This window comes from Oncorhynchus mykiss, chromosome 7 (assembly GCF_013265735.2).
Source record: "Oncorhynchus mykiss isolate Arlee chromosome 7, USDA_OmykA_1.1, whole genome shotgun sequence".
NCBI classification, from domain to species: Eukaryota; Metazoa; Chordata; class Actinopteri; order Salmoniformes; family Salmonidae; genus Oncorhynchus; species Oncorhynchus mykiss.
The window spans coordinates 78,027,943-78,049,318 of record NC_048571.1 but is presented as its reverse complement, the minus strand read 5'-3'; the positions used below and the strand labels follow the sequence as shown (position 1 = coordinate 78,049,318).

The 21,376-nt window shown below is 44.1% G+C and overlaps 1 protein-coding gene across 4 annotated transcripts in view; it reads right to left on the bottom strand.

The window, feature by feature from the left end:
* Nucleotides 1–4,513: 4,513 nt before the first annotated feature.
* The window catches only part of LOC110529037 (protein CBFA2T2), an 81,165-nt gene continuing 64,302 nt past the window's right edge, over nt 4,514–21,376 (bottom strand). For all 4 annotated transcript variants that reach the window (XM_036984128.1, XM_036984130.1, XM_036984131.1 and 1 more), the window contains exons 5-11: nt 20,766–20,962; nt 19,744–19,997; nt 10,658–10,743; nt 8,919–9,171; nt 7,793–7,861; nt 7,290–7,480; nt 4,514–6,057 (exon numbers count right to left, since the gene is read on the bottom strand). In XM_036984128.1, coding sequence (XP_036840023.1) covers nt 5,752–6,057; nt 7,290–7,480; nt 7,793–7,861; nt 8,919–9,171; nt 10,658–10,743; nt 19,744–19,997; nt 20,766–20,962 — 1,356 coding nt within the window. In that variant the 3' untranslated portion in view covers nt 4,514–5,751. The remainder of the gene's footprint in view (nt 6,058–7,289; nt 7,481–7,792; nt 7,862–8,918; nt 9,172–10,657; nt 10,744–19,743; nt 19,998–20,765; nt 20,963–21,376) is intronic.

Here is a 21,376-nt window from a genome sequence, read left to right as displayed (position 1 = left end):
AAGCAGACTTCTTATTCTGCTATGCATAATGCAAAGAACGAACATCTTCCAAATAATTGATTCTCAGGAGAAAGGGCCTCACGATCCTTCCATTGCCATTTTGTACCTTTTCACTAAAGGTGCATCTTCCATATTTTATAGTGAGTGGATCAATGTATCACTGAATTACCACGATATCCAGGCTCCAATAGGTGTGGAGACTGCATTACCATGACATCCAGGCTCCAATAGGTGTGGATACTGTATATAACCCAACAGACTCTAATAGGTGTGGATACTGTATATAACCCAACAGACTCTAATAGGTGTGGATACTGTATATAACCCAACAGACTCTAATAGGTGTGGATACTGTATATAACCCAACATACTCTAATAGGTGTGGATACTGTATATAACCCAACATACTCTAATAGGTGTGGATACTGTTTATAACCCAACAGACTCTAATAGGTGTGGATACTGTATAAAACCCAACGGCATTGATGGAGTTAAGATACATTGAAGCCAATCTTGCAGCACTCATATTAAGCCTACATGGCCTTGCAATTGCCTAGCAACAAAGATGTGGAACAAAGAATTTGTGAGCGAGAAGTGGATGTTTGACTCACTTATTTCTATAAGGCTACATTCGATTAGACTGAAGTTACTTCATACAACCTGTTAATGTATTTTACGTTATTTCTTGGTTCACTTCTACCTAGAATTGAATCATAGCCAAAATGTACGGCATTATCTCTTCGTATAACCCAATGGCTGGGTCATTTTAACAATGTGGTAAATGAATAATGGATACCATCCTCAAAATGATAAGCAAGACAGACCACATTTCATGGTCTCGTGGTCTGGATGTGGACCGTGGGCTGCCATTTGATTATCACCGATGTAGACTGTATTAGTTGGCTTGCAGGAGAGCTCCTCGGGCATCCCGAGTGGTGCAGTGGTCTAGGCACTGGGTTCACTGGGTTCGATCCCGGGCTGTGTCATAGCCGGTCGCAACCAGGAGACCCATGAGGCGGCGTATAAATGGCCCAGCGTTGTCTGGGTTAGGGGAGGGTTTGATGTCCTTGTCCTATCATGCTCTACCCCTGTGGCTGGCCGGTTGCATGCACGCTGAGGTCTCCAGGTGTACGGTGTTTCCTCTGACACATTGGTGCGGCTGGCTTCCAGGTTAAGAGAGCAGTGTCTCAAGAAGCAGTCCGGCTTGGCAGGGTCGTGTTTCAGAGGATGCATGGCTCTTGACCTTCGCCTCTCCTGAGTCTGTACGGGAGTTGCAGCAATGGGACAAGACTGTACCTACCAATTGGGGAGAAAAAGGAGTGCACCTCAGTACCCTGGATTCTATATGCTAGAAAATACAATTATGATATCAAATATACTAGATCCATTTTTGTCACTTGTCTCTAGTACACAACACTTTTTGTTTTTCACTATTAGTAAGCATTCTGGATCTATAGGTTTAAACCAGGGTTCTATAGACTAGCAGAATACATGACTTAAGAAATTATGTTTACCACCTGCAGTGTTTGCATACCTGCTCCTTTAAAGAAGGTATAGGGAAAGCTTGAAACTTCTTTTGGTTTTAGCATTCATCGACATAACATTACCTCGGTAGTTATAGTGCGATAGAAATGTTGACCCAACATATGCAGAGTTGACCGTGAATGCCGTCTCTGCTAACGCGGGACTGTTTCCGTTACATTTCAATCACTCTGTAATGCTGATACGAATTGAATTATACTTTTTTTTTCTATAGTAGTGCAGACTTGGAATATGAACACATGGTAAAGAATTTGAACCTAAGAGGTGTGTGTGTGTGGGTGCATTACTCCTGTCTCTGTGGTCCTCTATCTAGGAACGTGGTCAACTCTAAGGAAAACAAATGCAAAACGGGCTGTTAATATGAAACGCTACTACACTAATTTAACTATATTTCTGATAAAAGACCACAAGCTAGACATTTCAGTAATGTTGTCTTTATTTCAATATTATACTTCATTCTAAAATTTATTTTCACATGAAGTTATGCCTCAAAACAAAAGATGTGTTTTAGAAGGAAAATGTGGCTCACAAAATAAAGGCATTCTTTCTTATAATCTTCCAATGAACAACACCAGAATCATCTCCATGGTAACAATCAACAGATATTGAATTAGCGAAAGGATCCTCTCTAAATGCTTGACTTCATCTAATGCTGAAAAAGTATATATATAATAATTAATGTTCTGTTCATACATATACTCCTGAGATTCAGAGAGAGGGCAAGAAAAGTCACTCAATATGTTGAACTTTTCCCAGATTTAAAGAGGAAAGCAAAAAACAATAGGCTACTTAAATACGTTACTATCTTTATGTATGTTTATTCTATACCTCCTATATCTTTGGGTTATTCATTTTGTATTAATGAATTGTCAATAAATGCCCTAGAGAAATAAATTAATCAAATGTTTTTGTCATTTCGCTGGAGCTCTTATCTAGAGCAACTTAGAATAATGAGTGCATACATTTTCATACTTTCCTGTACTGGTCCCCTATGGAAATCAAACCCACAACCCTGGTGTTGCAAACACAAGGCTCTATCAACTGAGCAACATGGGAATACAATTGCATCCTACAGTATTGTATGATGGAAAACCGGTGCAAACCTCACAGCTCTAAAGTACAATGGGAGCCATGAAGCAATGCTGTGGGAGACAACTGCAAACGGCCGAACGTCTGTACAAGTTTGCTGTTGTGCATTTTCATTTTCATCTTTATACTATCTTCCATTTGTATTCTGTAACTCTGGGTGTGGCTGGATGGCTGATGATGAAGATAGATGATATACGCATCATAGAACGAGACAAGTGTTTCTGTATATTTATTCTGTGTACAACAACGGACAGTTACAGGCAATGACACACTTGTTTAGCGATTGAAAACTTTGGTGATGCATAACAGCTTGTAAATACCTGAACATTTTGTATTTTTATATTGCTCTGAAATTAGTCATGATGCTTTATTTTACAATGTCGAGCGGCGGAACGACAGTTTTGACACAAGCGTACATAAAGTTGAAGTTGTAAGTTTACATACACTTAGGTTGGAGTTATTAAAATTTGTTTTTCAACCACTCCACACATCTACTTCGTGCATGACACAAGTAATTTATCCAACAATTGTTTACAGACAGATTATTTCACTGTATCACAATTCCAGTGGGTCAGAAGTTTCCATAAACTAAGTTGACTGTGCCTTTAAACAGCTTGGAAAAATCCAGAAAATTATGTCATGGCTTTAGAAGCTTCTGGTAGGCTAATTGACATCATTTGAGTCAATTGGAGGTGTACCTGTGGATGTATTTCAAGGCCTACCTTCAAACTCAGTGCCTCTTTGCTTGACATCATGGAAAAATCTAAGGAAATCAGCCAAGACTTCAGAAAGAAAATGGTAGACCTCCACAAGTCTGTTTCATCCTTGGGAGCAATATCCAAACGCCTGAAGGTACCACGTACGTCTGTACAAACAATAGTACGCAAGTATAAACATTATGGGACCACACAGCTGTCATACCGCTCAGGAAGGAGACACGTCCTGTCTCCTAGAGATGAACGTACTTTGGTGCGAAAAGTGCAAATCAATCCCAGAACAACAGCAATGGACCTTGTGAAGATGCTGGAGGAAACAGGTACTAAAGTATCTATATCCACAGTAAAATGAGTCCTATATCGACATAACCTGAAGGGCCGCTCAGCAAGGAAGAAGCCACTGCTCCAAAACTGCCATAAAAAGCCAGACTACAGTTTGCAACTGCACATGGGGACAAAGATGGTACTTTTTGGAGAAATGTCCTCTGGTCTGATGAAACAAAAATATAACTGTTTGGCCATTATGACCATTGTTATTTTTGGAGGAAAAAGGGGGAGGCTTGCAAGCCGAAGAACACCATCCCAACCGTAAAGCACAGGGGTGGCAGCATCATGTTGTGGGGGTGCTCTGCTGCAGGAGGGTCTGGTGCACTTCACAAAATAGATGGTTACATGAGGAATGAAAATTACGTGGTTATGTTGAAGCTACATCTCAAGACATCAGTCAGGAAGTTAAAGCTTGGCTGCAAATGGGTCTTCCAAATGGACAATGACTCCAAGCATATTTCCAAAGCTGTGGCAATTTGGCTTAAGGACAACAAAGTCAAGGTATTGGAGTTGCCATCACAAAGCCCTGACCTCAATCCCGTAGAAGATTTGTGGGCAGAACTGAAAAAGCGTGTGCAAGCAAGGAGGCCTAAAAACCTGACTCAGTTACACCAGCTCTGTCAGGAGGAATGGGCCAAAATTCACCCAACTTATTGTGGGAAGCTTGTGGAAGGCTACCCGAAATGTTTGACCCAAGTTAAACAATTTAAAGGCTACCAAATGCTGATTTAGTGTACGTAAACTTCCAACCCACTGGGAATGTGATGAAAGAAATAAAAGCTGAAATAAATAATTTTCTCTACTGTTATTCTGACATTCCACATTCTTAAAATAAAGTGGTGATCCTAACTGACCTAAGACAGGGAATTTTTACTGTGATTAAATGTCAGGAATTGTGAAAAACTGAGTTTAAATGTATTTGGCTACGGTGTATGTTAACTTCTGACTTCAACTGTACACACTCAAAGAGGAACCTGACAAATAACTTTCGACGAATAGCAAGAAAAGTAGGACAGCTATACTGTACATACAAAAAGGATTGTAGCGGTGACTTCGCGATCATGTCACCTCCAAAATGTATTTCCAGACGTGAGATGCTCTAGAGCTGGTACTGTTTATTACACTGTCAACACCGACCCATAACCCGCTTTTCTGTAGAGCTGGTACTGTTTATTACACTGTCAACACCGACCCATAACCCTCTTTCTCTAGATCTGGTACTGTTTATTACACTGTCAACAACGACCCATAACCCTCTTTTCTGTAGATCTGGTACTGTTTATTACACTGTCAATACCGACCATAACCCTCTTTTCTCTTAGCTTTATATACACAATGGTAAACTAGGAAATATGCAGTGAGTACTTCGATCATCACTCACCCTCGTGGGTATAAAAGACCATTCCAAAACTCATACCCCCCCCCCCCCTCCCCCCACTGTCCCCTTAAAAAAAATCTGGGGATTGAAGTCTGTCCTCAGTTGTCTCAACTCTACTGGGGATTGAGATTTTGGATGAAGCGAAACAAGTGTCCATCTGTCAGGTAGATTGTCTGTTTGTCCAACTGTTGAAGAGGGATCCTCCAAGTCCCAAAGCAGATGACTCTGTCTTCTGCCCACCATCACCAAAGCAATCTGTCCTCTTTCTGTGTAACATGACTGGTAACATCAGTGACCTCATTTCCTCCTCCGCTCACTCAATGTCTGTGACATCACTTCCTGTCCATGATGTCACTTCCTTGGCTAAATGAAGGTTGGTGTCCAGAGCTGAGGGTCATGTCTTAAAAACAGCTTTCTTCCCTTGTCTCCTCTCCCTCGCAACCGCTAACTTAAAGTTACCTTTAGAACCTAAATAGCCAACTGCTAACCTAAAGATACCTTTAGAACCAAATGATGGAACAATGGAAACCAGCACCTTGCACCGTCAGCAGTTCAAGAGGAAAGGGAAACAAAGAAAGGAAGCCATTTTGGGGCATAAGGTCCTGGTGTCCATTTCAACAGTCAGGAACAACAGAATGGAAGGACAATGGGAAGGGAGGCCATCTTGAGAGCCAGTATCACTGGTCCTAGTCCTGGCTTTTACTGCCCGTTGGTCTCTAGCATTAATGTGGGAGTGGATGGGGTGGAGGAAGGAGAGGCGACCGACCCCTTCTCCCCCCCGGGGCTGGCAGTGGTTGGGACGCTCTCGGGGGCCTTGGCTCCTGCGGTAACAGCGGCCCTGGCAGCTGTGATGGCGGACACGGGCTTGGGCTGGGTCTGCAGGCCGGGGCTGCAGATGAGGTGGTGGCGCTCCCAGTCCTTGTGCTGGCAGAAGGAGCCGCAGTAGCGCGCCGCATTGCAGCCGCTGCACGTCTCGCTGGCCTTGCGACCACAGTTCCAGCAACACTGAGGGGGAGAGAGAGAGGGAGAGTTTAGTAGAACTAAATAATATACTATGGCTATGCACGTCTGTGTATGTGTAGTGTAAACTACGTGCAGGGGGAGAGAGTTCACTAATAGGAGGAGAGGTGTGTGTGTGTGGCAGGGACATAGTTAAGTTTACTTATAGGAGGAGAGGTGTGTGTGGGGGACATGGACAGAGTTAAGTTCCCTAATAGGAGGAGATGTGTGTGTGTGGGGGGGACAGGGACAGAGTTAAGTTCACTAATAGGAGGAGAGGTGTGTGTGGGGGACAGGGACAGAGTTAAGTTCACTAATAGGAGGAGAGGTGTGTGTGGGGGACAGGGACAGAGTTAAGTTCACTAATAGGAGGAGAGGTGTGTGTGTGGGGGACAGGGACAGAGTTAAGTTCACTAATAGGGGGAGATGTGTGTGTGGGGGACAGGGACAGAGTTAAGTTTACTAATAGGAGGAGAGGTGTGTGTGTGTGGGGGGGACAGGGACAGAGTTAAGTTTACTTATAGGAGGAGATGTGTGTGTGGGGGACAGGGACAGAGTTAAGTTTACTTATAGGAGGAGATGTGTGTGTGTGTGGGGAACAGGGACAGAGTTAAGTTCACTAATAGGAGGAGAGGTGTGTGTGGGGGGGACAGGGACATAGTTAAGTTCACTAATAGGAGGAGAGGTGTGTGTGGGGGACAGGGACAGAGTTAAGTTCACTAATAGGAGGAGAGGTGTGTGTGGGGGACAGGGACAGAGTTAAGTTCACTAATAGGGGGAGATGTGTGTGTGGGGGACATGGACAGAGTTAAGTTTACTTATAGGAGGAGATGTGTGTGTGTGTGGGGGGGACAGGGACAGAGTTAAGTTCACTAATAGGAGGAGAGGTGTGTGTGGGGGACAGGGACAGAGTTAAGTTCCCTAATAGGAGGAGAGGTGTGTGTGGGGGACAGGGACAGAGTTAAGTTCACTAATAGGAGGAGAGGTGTGTGTGGGGGACAGGGACAGAGTTAAGTTCCCTAATAGGAGGAGAGGTGTGTGTGGGGGACAGGGACAGAGTTAAGTTCACTAATAGGAGGAGAGGTGTGTGTGGGGGACAGGGACAGAGTTAAGTTCACTGGGGGAGTGGTAGGTAAATACCACAGTAGTGTCTACATGTCCTGCAGATTTTACTCTTACTCACTTCACAGTATGTGTGTATACAGCGATGTACCTATCTACTAACATATCCTCCATACCTCGCTTGAGTCCTCCTGCTCATTGATGACCTGGATGGCGTCCTCCGTGGCCTTCCTCTTGGCCTCGGACAGTGTCTTCTCCATCTTGGCCCGCTCGGACGTGATCATCTCAAAGGCCTTGTGCTCTGCCTCGGCCACTGCTTTCTGGACCTCGTCCATGGCCTGGCGCTTCACCTCGTTCACCGCCTCCTCTGTGTGGGAAAGAAGGGGGGCGGGTTATATTGTTATGGTATGTTCAGGATATAGTAGAGACTTTGTAAGAGATCTTTACATAAAATGTTGTTAAATAATATTTTTTAATTAGTGTGATAGAGAGAATGAGAGAGAGGAGGGAGAGAGAAGAAGAACACACACACACACATGCAGACACACACACGCACAGGCACACGTGCAGACACACACACGCAAAGGCACACGTGCAGACACACACACGCACAGGCACACGTGCAGACACACACACACACACACACACACACACACACCACTGTTGTACAAGGCCTTACCAGCTTTTCTCCAGATCTCATCAGGCACGTAGCCTGAGCCTGGTCGCGGCGCAAAGTCTCTCTGGGATTCTGTGGCATGGAAAGAAGAGAGAGAAGAGAGGGGAGAGAGAGAGAGGGGAGCGAGAGAGGGGAGAGAGAGAGGGGAGAAAGAGAGGAGAGAGGAGAGAGGAGAGAGAGAGGGGAGAGAGAGGGGAGAGAATTAGATTAGCATCATCCTCTATTTACTTAAAATTTACAATCTCCCTCAATAGCTAGCCCCACCAAATTAAAACTTTCCCAGTTATCCAACTAAACTGAATAGCCGGGCAGCTTGAATAGTGAGTACAATGGCTACCACAGAGGGGCCAACAACCAAGCTGTAGCTATATACTGTCTGTTCTCTCTCTCTACATCCCTCTGTTTTCTCTCCCTCTCTTCTCTGTCTCTCTCTCTATACTGCTCAATACCTGGTGCCCATGCCCAAGTTCTGTGGTGCCCAGGCTGCGTTTGGGCTGTGTACACTGTGGCCAGGCACACTGCTGAGCACACAGATGGCGCTCCGGCTGGGCTGTGGGCAGCCAGATTTGGGTCTTACAGGACGGCCTTCTGTGGCCGATCTGGACAGAGCAGTGCTGGCACCTGTCTGGGGGCCACGGGGCAGCATGAGCCCCGGAGAGACGGGCGCTGAGAGATAAACACTGCCAGCAAGGCTGCGCTTGCATCCCAAATGGCACCCTATTCCCTACATGGTGCACTACTGTTGACCAGAGCCCTATGGAACCCCGTCAACTGCATTGCATTTCAAAGGGAATAGGGCACCATTTGGGAAGCGTCCTGTATGTATAAGATCTAAATGTCTCAGTAGTAGTGTTGATGGGTGTAGTTCTGCAGATGAACACAAGATGGCAACCTATATGGTGACTATGTGAGGGCTCAGTAGCTGGTGACAGTTGCTTCAGTTCAGTAGCTCACCATCAAGGGGACTACTAATTGCTATCACTTATCCCTTGATTGATTCGACAGGACTCACATATGACAAGATACACACCTGATCAACAAATTTATATAAAAGGACAAATCCTAAGGTGAGAAATGAACTTAGTTTGATATGATAAGAGTTATAATGTAAAGATAAAATACCACCCACCACTGCTGAGTCCCTCGGTTGTGTGGGGGCTGTGGGTCTTGGAGAAGGGGGCGGGAACCGCTGCTGTGCGGGGGCTGTGGGTCTTGGAGAAGGGGGTGGGCACGGTGGCGGCCCCTCCCTTGCGGGGGTCTTCCTGCTCGCTAGAGCGCCGCCGCCAGTAGTTGAGCTCCTCGCGGTCCGACTCCTGACAGCGCCGCAGCACAGCCACCGACCGACGCGTCTTCTCCACCATCTCCACAATGCAGTTCAACACCTAGGAGACGAGAGGGAGAGAGACAAGAGGGAGACACGAGAGGGAGACACGAGAGGGAGACGAGAGGGAGACGAGAGGGAGACGAGAGGGAGAGAGACGAGAGGGAGAGATGAGAGGGAGACACGAGAGGGCGACAAGAGGGAGAGGAAGAAAGAGACGAGAGGGAGAGAGACGAGAGGGAGAAAGAGACGAGAGGGAGAGACAAGAGGGAGAGACGAGAGGGAGACACGAGAGGGAGACACGAGAGGGAGAGGGAGAGACGAGAGGGAGAGCGACGAGAGGGAGAGATGAGAGGGAGACACGAGAGGGAGAGGGAGACACGAGAGGGAGACAAGAGGGAGAGGAGAGAGAGAGAGGGAAGAAGTGACATTTAGAGGAAGATCAATTAGGATTCTTAATTGTTTTTCTTTTTAAAACTGCTCAGATACTGTCCAACTAAATATTAATATTGATAGCCCATTTCTGCAGATACATGCATGGCCAGTAACAATGATTTAGTTTACAATTGTCTTAGTCTGAGTACATGATGAGTCTCAACACATATTGCAGAGAATGAGAGATATATATATAAACATTTGCTTTATACAAAACAAAACATTAAAAACACCTTCCTGATATTGAGTTGCACCCCACTTTCGCCCTCAAAACAGACTCAATTCGTTGGGGCATGAACGCTACACTGTGTCGAAAGTGTTCCACAGGGATACTGGCCCATGTTGACTCCAATGCTTCTCACAGTTGTGTCAAGTTGGCTGGATGTCCTTTGGGTGGTGGAACATTCTTGGTGCTGACAGAGAGGGCTGCCGTGCTTCTAGCTCTTAGGAAACGTTGCAGTATTATTTCTTACTATTCGCCCAGAAAATGTTTAGAAGCATTTCGCTGCACCCGCAATAACATCTGCTAAACATGTGTATGTGACCAATACATTTACATTTGACCTGTTGAGTGTGAAAAACACAGCAGCATTGCAGTTCTTTACTCAAACCAGTGTACCTGGCACCTACTACCAAACCCTGTTCAGTTCAATCTTTTGTCTTACCCATTCACCCTCTGAATGGCACACATACATAATCCATGTCTCAATTGTCTCAAGGTTAAAAAACGTGTCTTCAACCTGTATTCTCCCCTTCATCTACACTGATTGAAGGGGATTTTAACAAGTGACATCAATAAGGGATCATAGTTTTCACCTGGATTCACCTGGTCAGTCTATGTCATGGAAAGAGCAGGTTTTCATAATGTTTTGTACACTCAGTGGATATCATGGCTTCATTTCATTGGGTAGGACTCCTACTTTGGGCCACACAATTCAATGCATGGCTCTCTGTGATGTTGACAGCAAATGGCCTTAAACAAAAGTCTGCCACTGTGAACGGGACACCAAGTGTGACAAAGCTTCGATGGCTCCGCCAGACAGTAAGAGTTACTACAGCACTAGTAGTGCCAGTGGTCGGCAGCGACGGCTGCTGTCAGCAGCAGTACTTACATGATCCAGATGCCTCCACTCATCGGCCCACTCTCTGTCTGTCAGCCTGTGGTCCACGGGCTCCTCGCGGTAGCCCCCGTTAGTGCCTGATTAGAAAGACGAGAAAAATGAAAGAGGAACGTAATGTTACAGAATCCATCATAACAAATTACTATCACGGGAAGTGAGGCAGAGAGAAGAGGGGGAGGTCTATAGATCCCATTCACACACACACTCACTCTATATATAGTGCCTTTGTAAAGTATTCAGCCCCCCTTGACTTCTTCCACTTTGTTAGGTTAAAGCCTTATTCTATAGTGTATTAAATCGTTTTTTTCCCCCTTCAATCTACACACAATACCCCATAATGACAAAGCAAAAACAGTTTAGATTTTTTGCTAATTTATCACATAAAATAAACTGAAATATAACATTTACATAAGTATTCAGACCCTTTACTCAGTACTTAGTTGAAGCACCTTTTGCAGCGATTACAGCCCCGAGTCTTCTTGGACATGACGCTAGAAGCTTGGCACACCTGTTTTGGGGAGTTTCTCCCATTCTTCTCTGCAGATCTTCTCAAGCTCTGTCAGGGTGGGGAACATGGGGAACGTTGCTGCACTGGACGGGGAATGTTGCTGCACTGCTATTTTTAGGTCTCTCCAGAGATGTTTGATCGGGTTCAAGTCTGGACTCTGGCTGGGCCACTCAAGGATATTCAGAGACAAAGCCACTCCTGCGTTGTCTTTGCGGTGTGCTTAAGGTCGATGTCCTGTTGGAAGGCTCCGTTCATCTTTGCCTCGACCCTGACTAGTCTCCCAGTCCCTGCCACTGAAAAACATCCCCACAGCATGATGCTGCCACCACCATGCTTCACCGTAGGGATGGTACTGGGTTTCCTCCAGATGTGACGCTTGGCATTCAGGCCAAAAAGTTCAATGTTGGTTTCATCAGACCAGAGAATCTTGTTTCTCATGGTCTGAGAGTCCTTTAGGTGCCTTTTGGCAAACTCCAAGCGAACTGTCATGTTCCTTTTACTGATGAGTGGCTTCCGTCTGGCCACTCTACCATAAAGGCCTTATTGGTGGAGTGCTGCAGAGATGGTTGTCCTTCTGGAAGGTTCTCCCATCTCCACAGAGGAACACTAGAGCTCTATCAGAGTGACCATCGGGTACTTGGTCATCTCCCTGATCAAGGCCCTTCTTCCACGATTGCTCAGTTTGACCGGGAGATCAGCTTTAGGAAGGATCTTGGTGGTTCCAAACTTCTTCCATTTAAGAATGATGGAGGCCACTGTGTTCTTGGGGACCTTCAATGCTGCAGAAATATTTTGTTACCCTTCCCCAGACCTGTGCCTCGACACAATCCTGTCTCTGAGCTCTACAGACAATTCCCTCGACCTCATGCCTTGGTTTTTGCTCTGACATGTACTGTCAACTGTGGGACCTTTTTTAAACAGGTGTGTGCCTTTCCAAATCATGTCCAATCAATTACATTGACTACAGTTTGACTCCAATGAAGTTGTAGAAACATCAAGGATGATCAATGGAAATAGGATGCACATGAGCTCAATTTCAAGTCTCATAGCAAATGATCTGAATACTTATGTAAATAAGGTATTTCTGTTTTTATTTTTTATAAATTTGCAAAAATGTTGCTTTGTCATTACGGGGTATTGTGTGTAGATTCGTGAGGATTTTATTTTATTTGATAAATTTTAGAATAAGGCTGTAATGTAACAAAATGTGGAAAAAGTCAAGGGGCCTGAATACTTTCCGAAGGCACTGTATATATTTATACTCCGGACTCCGACATTGCTCGTTCTAATATTTCAATATTTCTTAATACCATCCTATTACTTTTTATTTGTGTGCATTGTTGTGAATTGTTCGATATTACTGCACTGTTGGAGCTAGGAACACAAGCATTTTGTTACACCCACAATAACATCTGCTAAATATGTGTATGTGACCAATACAATTGGATTTGAAAGTCTATTAACATGAATCATAATCATAATAGTTATGCCACAATGAAGCAGTGGATGGTCAGATTTCACAACAGTATTCCATGTCATGATCATAGCTTAGTGACAAGATGGGCTTTACCATCTCGCTCCCTTAAACACAAGAGAAAGAAAAAGAGTAGCCAACTCAAAGGAGAGAAGGGAGAAAATGAAGACAGTTAGAAAAGACAAAGCGATAGAGAGAAAAATAGATGTATCCTACTGAAGACAAGTGGGGGGGGGGTCGTAAAAACAAGAAAGAGTAAAAGGAGGTAAAAAACAGAGAGAAAGAGAGAGAGAGAGAGAGAGAGGGGATGAAAGTTAGAGAAAGAGAGATTAAAAGACAGAAAGAGAGAGAGAGAGAGGGGATGAAAGTTAGAGAAAGAGAGATTAAAAGACAGAAAGAGAGAGAGAGAGAGGATGAAAGTTAGAGAAAGAGAGATTAAAAGACAGAAAGAGAGAGAGAGAGAGGGGATGAAAGTTAGAGAAAGAGAGATTAAAAGACAGAAAGAGAGAGAGAGAGAGGATGAAAGTTAGAGAAAGAGAGATTAAAAGACAGAAAGAGAGAGAGAGAGGGGATGAAAGTTAGAGAAAGAGAGATTAAAAGACAGAAAGAGAGAGAGAGAGGGGATGAAAGTTAGAGAAAGAGAGATTAAAAGACAGAAAGAGAGAGAGAGAGAGGATGAAAGTTAGAGAAAGAGAGATTAAAAGACAGAAAGAGAGAGAGAGAGAGGGGATGAAAGTTAGAGAAAGAGAGATTAAAAGACAGAAAGAGAGAGAGAGAGAGGATGAAAGTTAGAGAAAGAGAGATTAAAAGACAGAAAGAGAGAGAGAGAGAGGGGATGAAAGTTAGAGAAAGAGAGATTAAAAGACAGAAAGAGAGAGAGAGAGAGGATGAAAGTTAGAGAAAGAGAGATTAAAAGACAGAAAGAGAGAGAGAGAGGGGATGAAAGTTAGAGAAAGAGAGATTAAAAGACAGAAAGAGAGAGAGAGAGGGGATGAAAGTTAGAGAAAGAGAGATTAAAAGACAGAAAGAGAGAGAGAGAGGGGATGAAAGTTAGAGAAAGAGAGATTAAAAGACAGAGAGAGAGAGAGAGAGAGGATGAAAGTTAGAGAAAGAGAGATTAAAAGACAGAGAGAGAGAGAGAGAGAGAATGAAAGTTAGAGAAAGAGAGATTAAAAGACAGAAAGAGAGAGAGAGAGAGGGGATGAAAGTTAGAGAAAGAGAGATTAAAAGACAGAAAGAGAGAGAGAGAGAGAGGATGAAAGTTAGAGAAAGAGAGATTAAAAGACAGAGAGAGAGAGAGAGAGAGGATGAAAGTTAGAGAAAGAGATATTAAAAGACAGAAAGAGAGAGAGAGAGGGGATGAAAGTTAGAGAAAGAGAGATTAAAAGACAGAAAGAGAGAGAGAGAGAGGGGATGAAAGTTAGAGAAAGAGAGATTAAAAGACAGAAAGAGAGAGAGAGAGAGGGGATGAAAGTTAGAGAAAGAGAGATTAAAAGACAGAAAGAGAGAGAGAGAGAGGATGAAAGTTAGAGAAAGAGAGATTAAAAGACAGAAAGAGAGAGAGAGAGGGGATGAAAGTTAGAGAAAGAGAGATTAAAAGACAGAAAGAGAGAGAGAGAGGGGATGAAAGTTAGAGAAAGAGAGATTAAAAGACAGAGAGAGAGAGAGAGAGAGGATGAAAGTTAGAGAAAGAGAGATTAAAAGACAGAGAGAGAGAGAGAGAGAGGATGAAAGTTAGAGAAAGAGAGATTAAAAGACAGAAAGAGAGAGAGAGAGAGGGGATGAAAGTTAGAGAAAGAGAGATTAAAAGACAGAAAGAGAGAGAGAGAGAGAGGATGAAAGTTAGAGAAAGAGAGATTAAAAGACAGAGAGAGAGAGAGAGAGAGGATGAAAGTTAGAGAAAGAGAGATTAAAAGACAGAAAGAGAGAGAGAGAGGGGATGAAAGTTAGAGAAAGAGAGATTAAAAGACAGAAAGAGAGAGAGAGAGAGAGGATGAAAGTTAGAGAAAGAGAGATTAAAAGACAGAAAGAGAGAGAGAGAGAGGATGAAAGTTAGAGAAAGAGAGATTAAAAGACAGAGAGAGAGAGAGAGAGAGGATGAAAGTTAGAGAAAGAGAGATTAAAAGACAGAAAGAGAGAGAGAGAGGGGATGAAAGTTAGAGAAAGAGAGATTAAAAGACAGAAAGAGAGAGAGAGAGAGAGGATGAAAGTTAGAGAAAGAGAGATTAAAAGACAGAAAGAGAGAGAGAGAGAGAGGATGAAAGTTAGAGAAAGAGAGATTAAAAGACAGAAAGAGAGAGAGAGAGAGAGGATGAAAGTTAGAGAAAGAGAGATTAAAAGACAGAAAGAGAGAGAGAGAGAGAGGATGAAAGTTAGAGAAAGAGAGATTAAAAGACAGAAAGAGAGAGAGAGAGAGGATGAAAGTTAGAGAAAGAGAGATTAAAAGACAGAAAGAGAAAGGCCTTTTGATGAGAACCAGACTCCGGCCCAGCCACAGCAGACAGCCCCACATCTGGAGGTCAGCTGTCAGTGTAAAACCACCACCACCCCCCTCTCCTCCTCATCCATGCCCCCCATTGGGCTCCCCTGGCTGGGTAACTGTCGGGGAGGAGTGGGCCTTCCCTCCCCCTGGTCTGGAGCATTCCAGCGGGGAGCCGCTCAGGCTGAGTGGAGCAGGCCCACTTCTTCACACAGATTCCCCCTGGCTAAGTGGAGCTGACACCCGCTCTGGTTAGGAGGAGCTGGGGGTGGGGGCACACACGCAAACACTCAGAGACAAATACACACATTAGACAACCTAAAAAGACAGATACACACACACACACACACTCAAGCCTTCCCCATGCTTCGGTTCGGCTGCGGCCTGGCCGAGTTCGGCTAACAGAACCAGTGTGCTCACATACGCCCTTAAAATACCTTTGCTTGGAAAAACAAGAAAACAGCGGCAAGTTGTCCATCTTGAGACACCGTAGCAGTATACAGTTCCTCAAAATAGTCCGAATGAATCTAATGTAACTCAGTAAATCTGTCGTTAATTTGGAAGGATTTTGTTGAGGAGATCTTAGTCGCGCAATTTGACATCTAACTAAGATGTTTGGTGCAGTAGTGATGTGTGGGTTGACTCATAATCCGCAAAAACCTAAATTGCGCCCATGCTGGCTATATACTGTTAGGTAAATTGTCATGGTAGGGTGTTGGGTGTCGTGACAAATAATGGATGCTATGCTCAAATGTAAAGTACGTGACGTGCTAAGAACGTCCAACTCTGGGGTAACGGTAACGTTACAGTCCTTTGGCTTTAGTGAAGCCCGCGAAATCTGGTGTGTTATATTTGCTCTTTGCGAAGGGTTTTTCCCTCAAACTCTGTAATTCAAATGTTTTCAGACACACACACACACAAAACATAGCAGGTTACAAAGTAGCGCTTCATAGATACGTTTTGATGTATGGGTTGTCACTTGTCAGGGTCCGAATTCATGTTTCGCCCACCTCATTTTCATGGTGAGTTCTAGCTAACTAGAACTGGGGCGGCAGGGTAGACTAGTGGTTAGAGCGTTGGTGAGCTGACAAGGTACAAAGGTTAGTGCTATCCGGCATCCATACACCTAACCCAAACCTCAACCATAACCCAAACCTTAACCCTTACCTAACCCAAACCTTAACCCAAACCTTAACCCTTATCGTAACTATATTAAATGTCAACTTCAATGGGGTATGGTCGTCCCAAGGATCACAGATAGTAAGGACCGCTCACTGAGGCAACGTTTGGGGCGAGAGGTAGCGCTGTGCCAACGGTGAATTTTTTATTGATATTTTTCCTTTCAAGTGACAACTAACAGTTACCAGAATTCTGTGGCTACAGCCCTATAATCGAGGGAACGATAGCTAAACACCAATACATTGAAAATGTGTCTTATATTGTTGTTTTCCAGCTGGCATGAGTTGCTCAGTCTTCAGAGCCTAGGCAATTGTTTTGCTAGAATCAGTGCAGTTTAACCTCCTTTCACTAGAGTAAGACAGATTGTCTTTCCGGTGCTCCTAAAATTTTATTTCCTCAAATTTAAGAAATCATCTTTCTGAGTATTTTAGCAGGGCTGTTTTAAGCCCGATCTATACAGGAAAATGGATTTCATTCCAGCTATAATACAAATATTGCCAGATATATCAGTTATCTGTTAATATTTCTACTCTACAATTGGAATCGTATCGGATCCAAAAATCACATATCTGCTTTAAATAATACCCCTTCTCTGCTTTAAACAATACCCCTTCTCTGCTTTAAACAACACCCCTTCTCTGCTTTAAACAACACCCCTTCTCTGCTTTAAACAACACCCCTTCTCTGCTTTAAATAATACCCCTTCTCTGCTTTAAACAACACCCCTTCTCTGCTTTAAATAATACCCCTTCTCTGCTTTAAATAATACCCCTTCTCTGCTTTAAATAATACCCCTTCTCTGCTTTAAACAACACCCCTTCTCTGCTTTAAATAATACCCCTTCTCTGCTTTAAATAATACCCCTTCTCTGCTTTAAATAATACCCCTTCTCTGCTTTAAATAATACCCCTTCTCTGCTTTAAACAACACCCCTTCTCTGCTTTAAACAACACCCCTTCTCTTCTTTAAACAACACCCCTTCTCTGCTTTAAATAATACCCCTTCTCTGCTTTAAATAATACCCCTTCTCTGCTTTAAATAATACCCCTTCTCTGCTTTAAATAATACCCCTTCTCTGCTTTAAACAATACCCCTTCTCTGCTTTAAATAATACCCCTTCTCTGCTTTAAACAACACCCCTTCTCTGCTTTAAATAATACCCCTTCTCTGCTTTAAATAATACCCCTTCTCTGCTTTAAACAATACCCCTTCTCTGCTTTAAATAATACCCCTTCTCTGCTCTAAATAATACCCCTTCTCTGCTTTAAATAATACCCCTTCTCTTCTTTAAACACCCCTTCTCTGCTTTAAACAACACCCCTTCTCTGCTTTAAATAATACCCCTTCTCTGCTTTAAACAACACCCCTTCTCTGCTTTAAATAATACCCCTTCTCTGCTTTAAATAATACCCCTTCTCTGCTTTAAATAATACCCCTTCTCTGCTTTAAATAATACCCCTTCTCTGCTTTAAACAACACCCCTTCTCTGCTTTAAATAATACCCCTTCTCTGCTTTAAATAATACCCCTTCTCTGCTTTAAACAACACCCCTTCTCTGCTTTAAATAATACCCCGTCTCTGCTTTAAATAATACCCCTTCTCTGCTTTAAATAATACCCCTTCTCTGCTTTAAACAATACCCCTTCTCTGCTTTAAATAATACCCCTTCTCTGCTTTAAACAACACCCCTTCTCTGCTTTAAATAATACCCCGTCTCTGCTTTAAATAATACCCCTTCTCTGCTTTAAATAATACCCCTTCTCTGCTTTAAATAACACCCCTTCTCTGCTTTAAACAACACCCCTTCTCTGCTTTAAATAATACCCCTTCTCTGCTTTAAATAATACCCCTTCTCTGCTTTAAATAATACCCCTTCTCTGCTTTAAATAATACCCCTTCTCTGCTTTAAACGACACCCCTTCTCTGCTTTAAATAATACCCCTTCTCTGCTTTAAATAATACCCCTTCTCTGCTTTAAATAATACCCCTTCTCTGCTTTAAATAATACCCCTTCTCTGCTTTAAATAATACCCCTTCTCTGATTTAAATAATACCCATTCTCTGCTTTAAACAACACCCCTTCTCTGCTTTAAACAACACCCATATTCTATGTTAATCCTTAAGAGTCTATTGAGTCACATGTGCGTCAGTCTAAGTAACATAACAAAAAAATCCCCATCAAGGTAACCCATTCAAACAAATGGAGTATGGAGGTATATATATAGATATTAAACCTTCATCTGAAGGTAACCCATTCAAACAAATGGAGTATGGAGGTAGTTTTGTGTCCAAAATAAACAAGGGGTTAAATATGTGTAAAAAAAAAAAAACGAAAACATTTCCTGAGCTTTCTTCTATATCGATAGAGGACAGACACTTCCAAACCTTATTCCTTAGGATGGTTTTTTGACTGCCTTCCTTCCTTCAGCTTTAACACAACTGTTGTTTCCTTAGGGCACTGTATGTAGTGGGGGGTGAATAGTGTGTGTGTGTGTGTGTGTGTGTGAGTGTGTGTGTGTGTGTGTGTGTGTGTGTGTGTGTGTGTGTGAGCATGCATGTTTGCCTCTGTGTTTATGTGTGCGTGCATGTGTGCGTCTACCTTGTGTGTATATCTGCGTCCCATCTGGCCATTGACAAGGACCAGATGGCACGCAGATCTACAATGAACTAGATACAATCCTCTCTCTCTCCATAGAGACTCAAAGGTACTCTACTTCCTGGGTAGTTGGGCACACTGTCTAAACACATGTGGGCCCATAGATTTATGATCTTCTGAGAGCTTCTATGCACTTAGCTGTGCATGTCCACACACACACACACACACACACGCACACGCACACACACACACACACAGAGACCACCCATTAGCAGCGTTCATATTGACCGTACTATAGGCTGTTTGTGTGTGAGTGAGAGAGTTCTGTTTTATGAGGGAACCTCAGTGTTGGTTGGTGAGAGAGTTCTGTTTTATGAGGGAACCTCAGTGTTGGTTGGTTAAGTGTTATGGAAAACATCAGAGGGTTGAATGTCAGAGAATGAAGGAGCTCAGCTATATCTGTTCATGTAGGGCTAAACCCTTGTGAGTTTGAATAAGCATCTGGGTTGTATTTATTTAGTGTGTGTGTGTGTGTGTGTGTGTGTGTGTGTGTGTGTGTGTTTGTGTGTGTGTGTGTGTGTGTGTCAATGTGTTCCTGTATACCACTAGGTAGCTAGCTCCCATAACTCCAGTATCCTGTAACTTTAACTGCTTGTTAATATTGTATGTTTTTATTGCGTTGAAATTGTAAATGTTGTGAATTTGTATGATTGTGTGCAGGGCTCACTTGTAAAAGAGGCCTTGGTCTCAATATGATTTCCCTGTTAAAATAAAATGTAAGTAACAAAATGTAATATAAAACGATGTACCATATGTATTTGTGTCTGTATGAACTATTTACCAGGTAGTCTAGGCCTGTCCTTGAGCTCGCGGAGCTCCAGTATCCGGTGGCTGCTCTCCCGGTGCAGCAGATGGGGGGCGCTGATGTCCTCAAGGGCGTAGTGCTGCAGAGGGGGCGGCGTGGGGTGCAGCTGAGCGCTGAGGGGCAGGGGGTTGGCCGGGCTATGGCGGGGCGCCGGGCTGATGGTGCAGATGCGCTTAGCTGGGGGCTCCAGGGGGGCGGGGGGGCGCTCGTGGAAGCCGTTCTCTTTTCCCCTGCAGGAGAGAGGGATGAGAGAGGAGAGGACAGGGTGAGGGATGAGAGTGGAGAGGACAGGGTGAGGGATGAGAGAGGAGAGGACAGGTGGAGGGATGAGAGGAGAGGACAGGTAGAGGGATGAGAGAGGAGAGGACAGGGTGAGGGATGAGAGAGGAGAGGATAGGGTGGGGGATGAGAGAGGAGAGGATAGGGTGATGGATAAGAGAGGAGAGGATAGGGTGATGGATAAGAGAGGAGAGGACAGGGTGGGGGATGAGAGAGGAGAGGACAGGGTGGGGGATGAGAGAGGAGAGGATAGGGTGATGGATAAGAGAGGAGAGGACAGGGTGAGGGATGAGAGAGGAGAGGACAGGGTGATGGATAAGAGAGGAGAGGATAGGGTGGGGGATGAGAGAGGAGAGGACAGGGTGGGGGATGAGAGAGGAGAGGATAGGGTGATGGATAAGAGAGGAGAGGAAAGGGTGAGGGATGGTGTGAGAGTGGGAGTGAGTAGATGAGGGCATTGACGTATTTTGGCAGTTGTGTATGTGTACATGTCTCTGTCAGTTGTGAAATGTCTGGGGGCCCCGAGGAGAGGTTAAAAAACCACAGGTCTAGGTGACTGCCACCAAGAGACGGTGTCTCTTAACTGTCTGTATCTCTACTGAACATTAGCTACCTGTTAGGACTGTCTCTTAACTGTCTGTATCTCTACTGAAGTAGAGTTCTACTGAACTGTTAGGACTGTCTCTTAACTGTCTGTATCTCTACTGAACATTAGCTACCTGTTAGGACTGTGTCTCTTAACTGTCGGGTTTCTCTCTCTCTCGCTGGGCTCCAGTAGCAGTTCCGAGGAGTCGGGGGGCGAGGCCAGAGTAGTGCTGAGTAGGAGGTGCTCGTGTTGGGATAGGTACTGGGCTGGGGTCTGCTTGGCCGCACGCGCACAGTGGAGCAACTCCCTCTGCAGCAGGGGAAGGTTGGCCTGGAGAGGGGAAGAGAGGCGGTGGAGAGATGGGAGGAGAGGGGGAGGAGAGGCGGAGGTGAGTGTAATTTGAAACATGGTGTTGCATTAACACACAGCCAAAAGAGAGAGTGAGACAGACAGATGGAGAGAGAGAAGCAGAGAGAAAGGCAGAGAGAGACAGACAGAAACAGAGGAAAATGACGGAGAAAGAAAGAAACCAGGAGAGAGAAAGACCGACAGAGAGACAGACAGACAGATAGAGAAACAGAGGAATAGGAGAAAGAAAAACAGAGAGAAGCTAGTAGGTAGAAGCTAGGAGCAGTATTTTCCTCATTTGTTTTCATATGCAGTTTCATCAGAGCTTCCACAATCCAACTACAGCTATCACAGCTGTCAAGGAGCAGTTCTCTCTCTGTGGGTCTAACCCCAAGA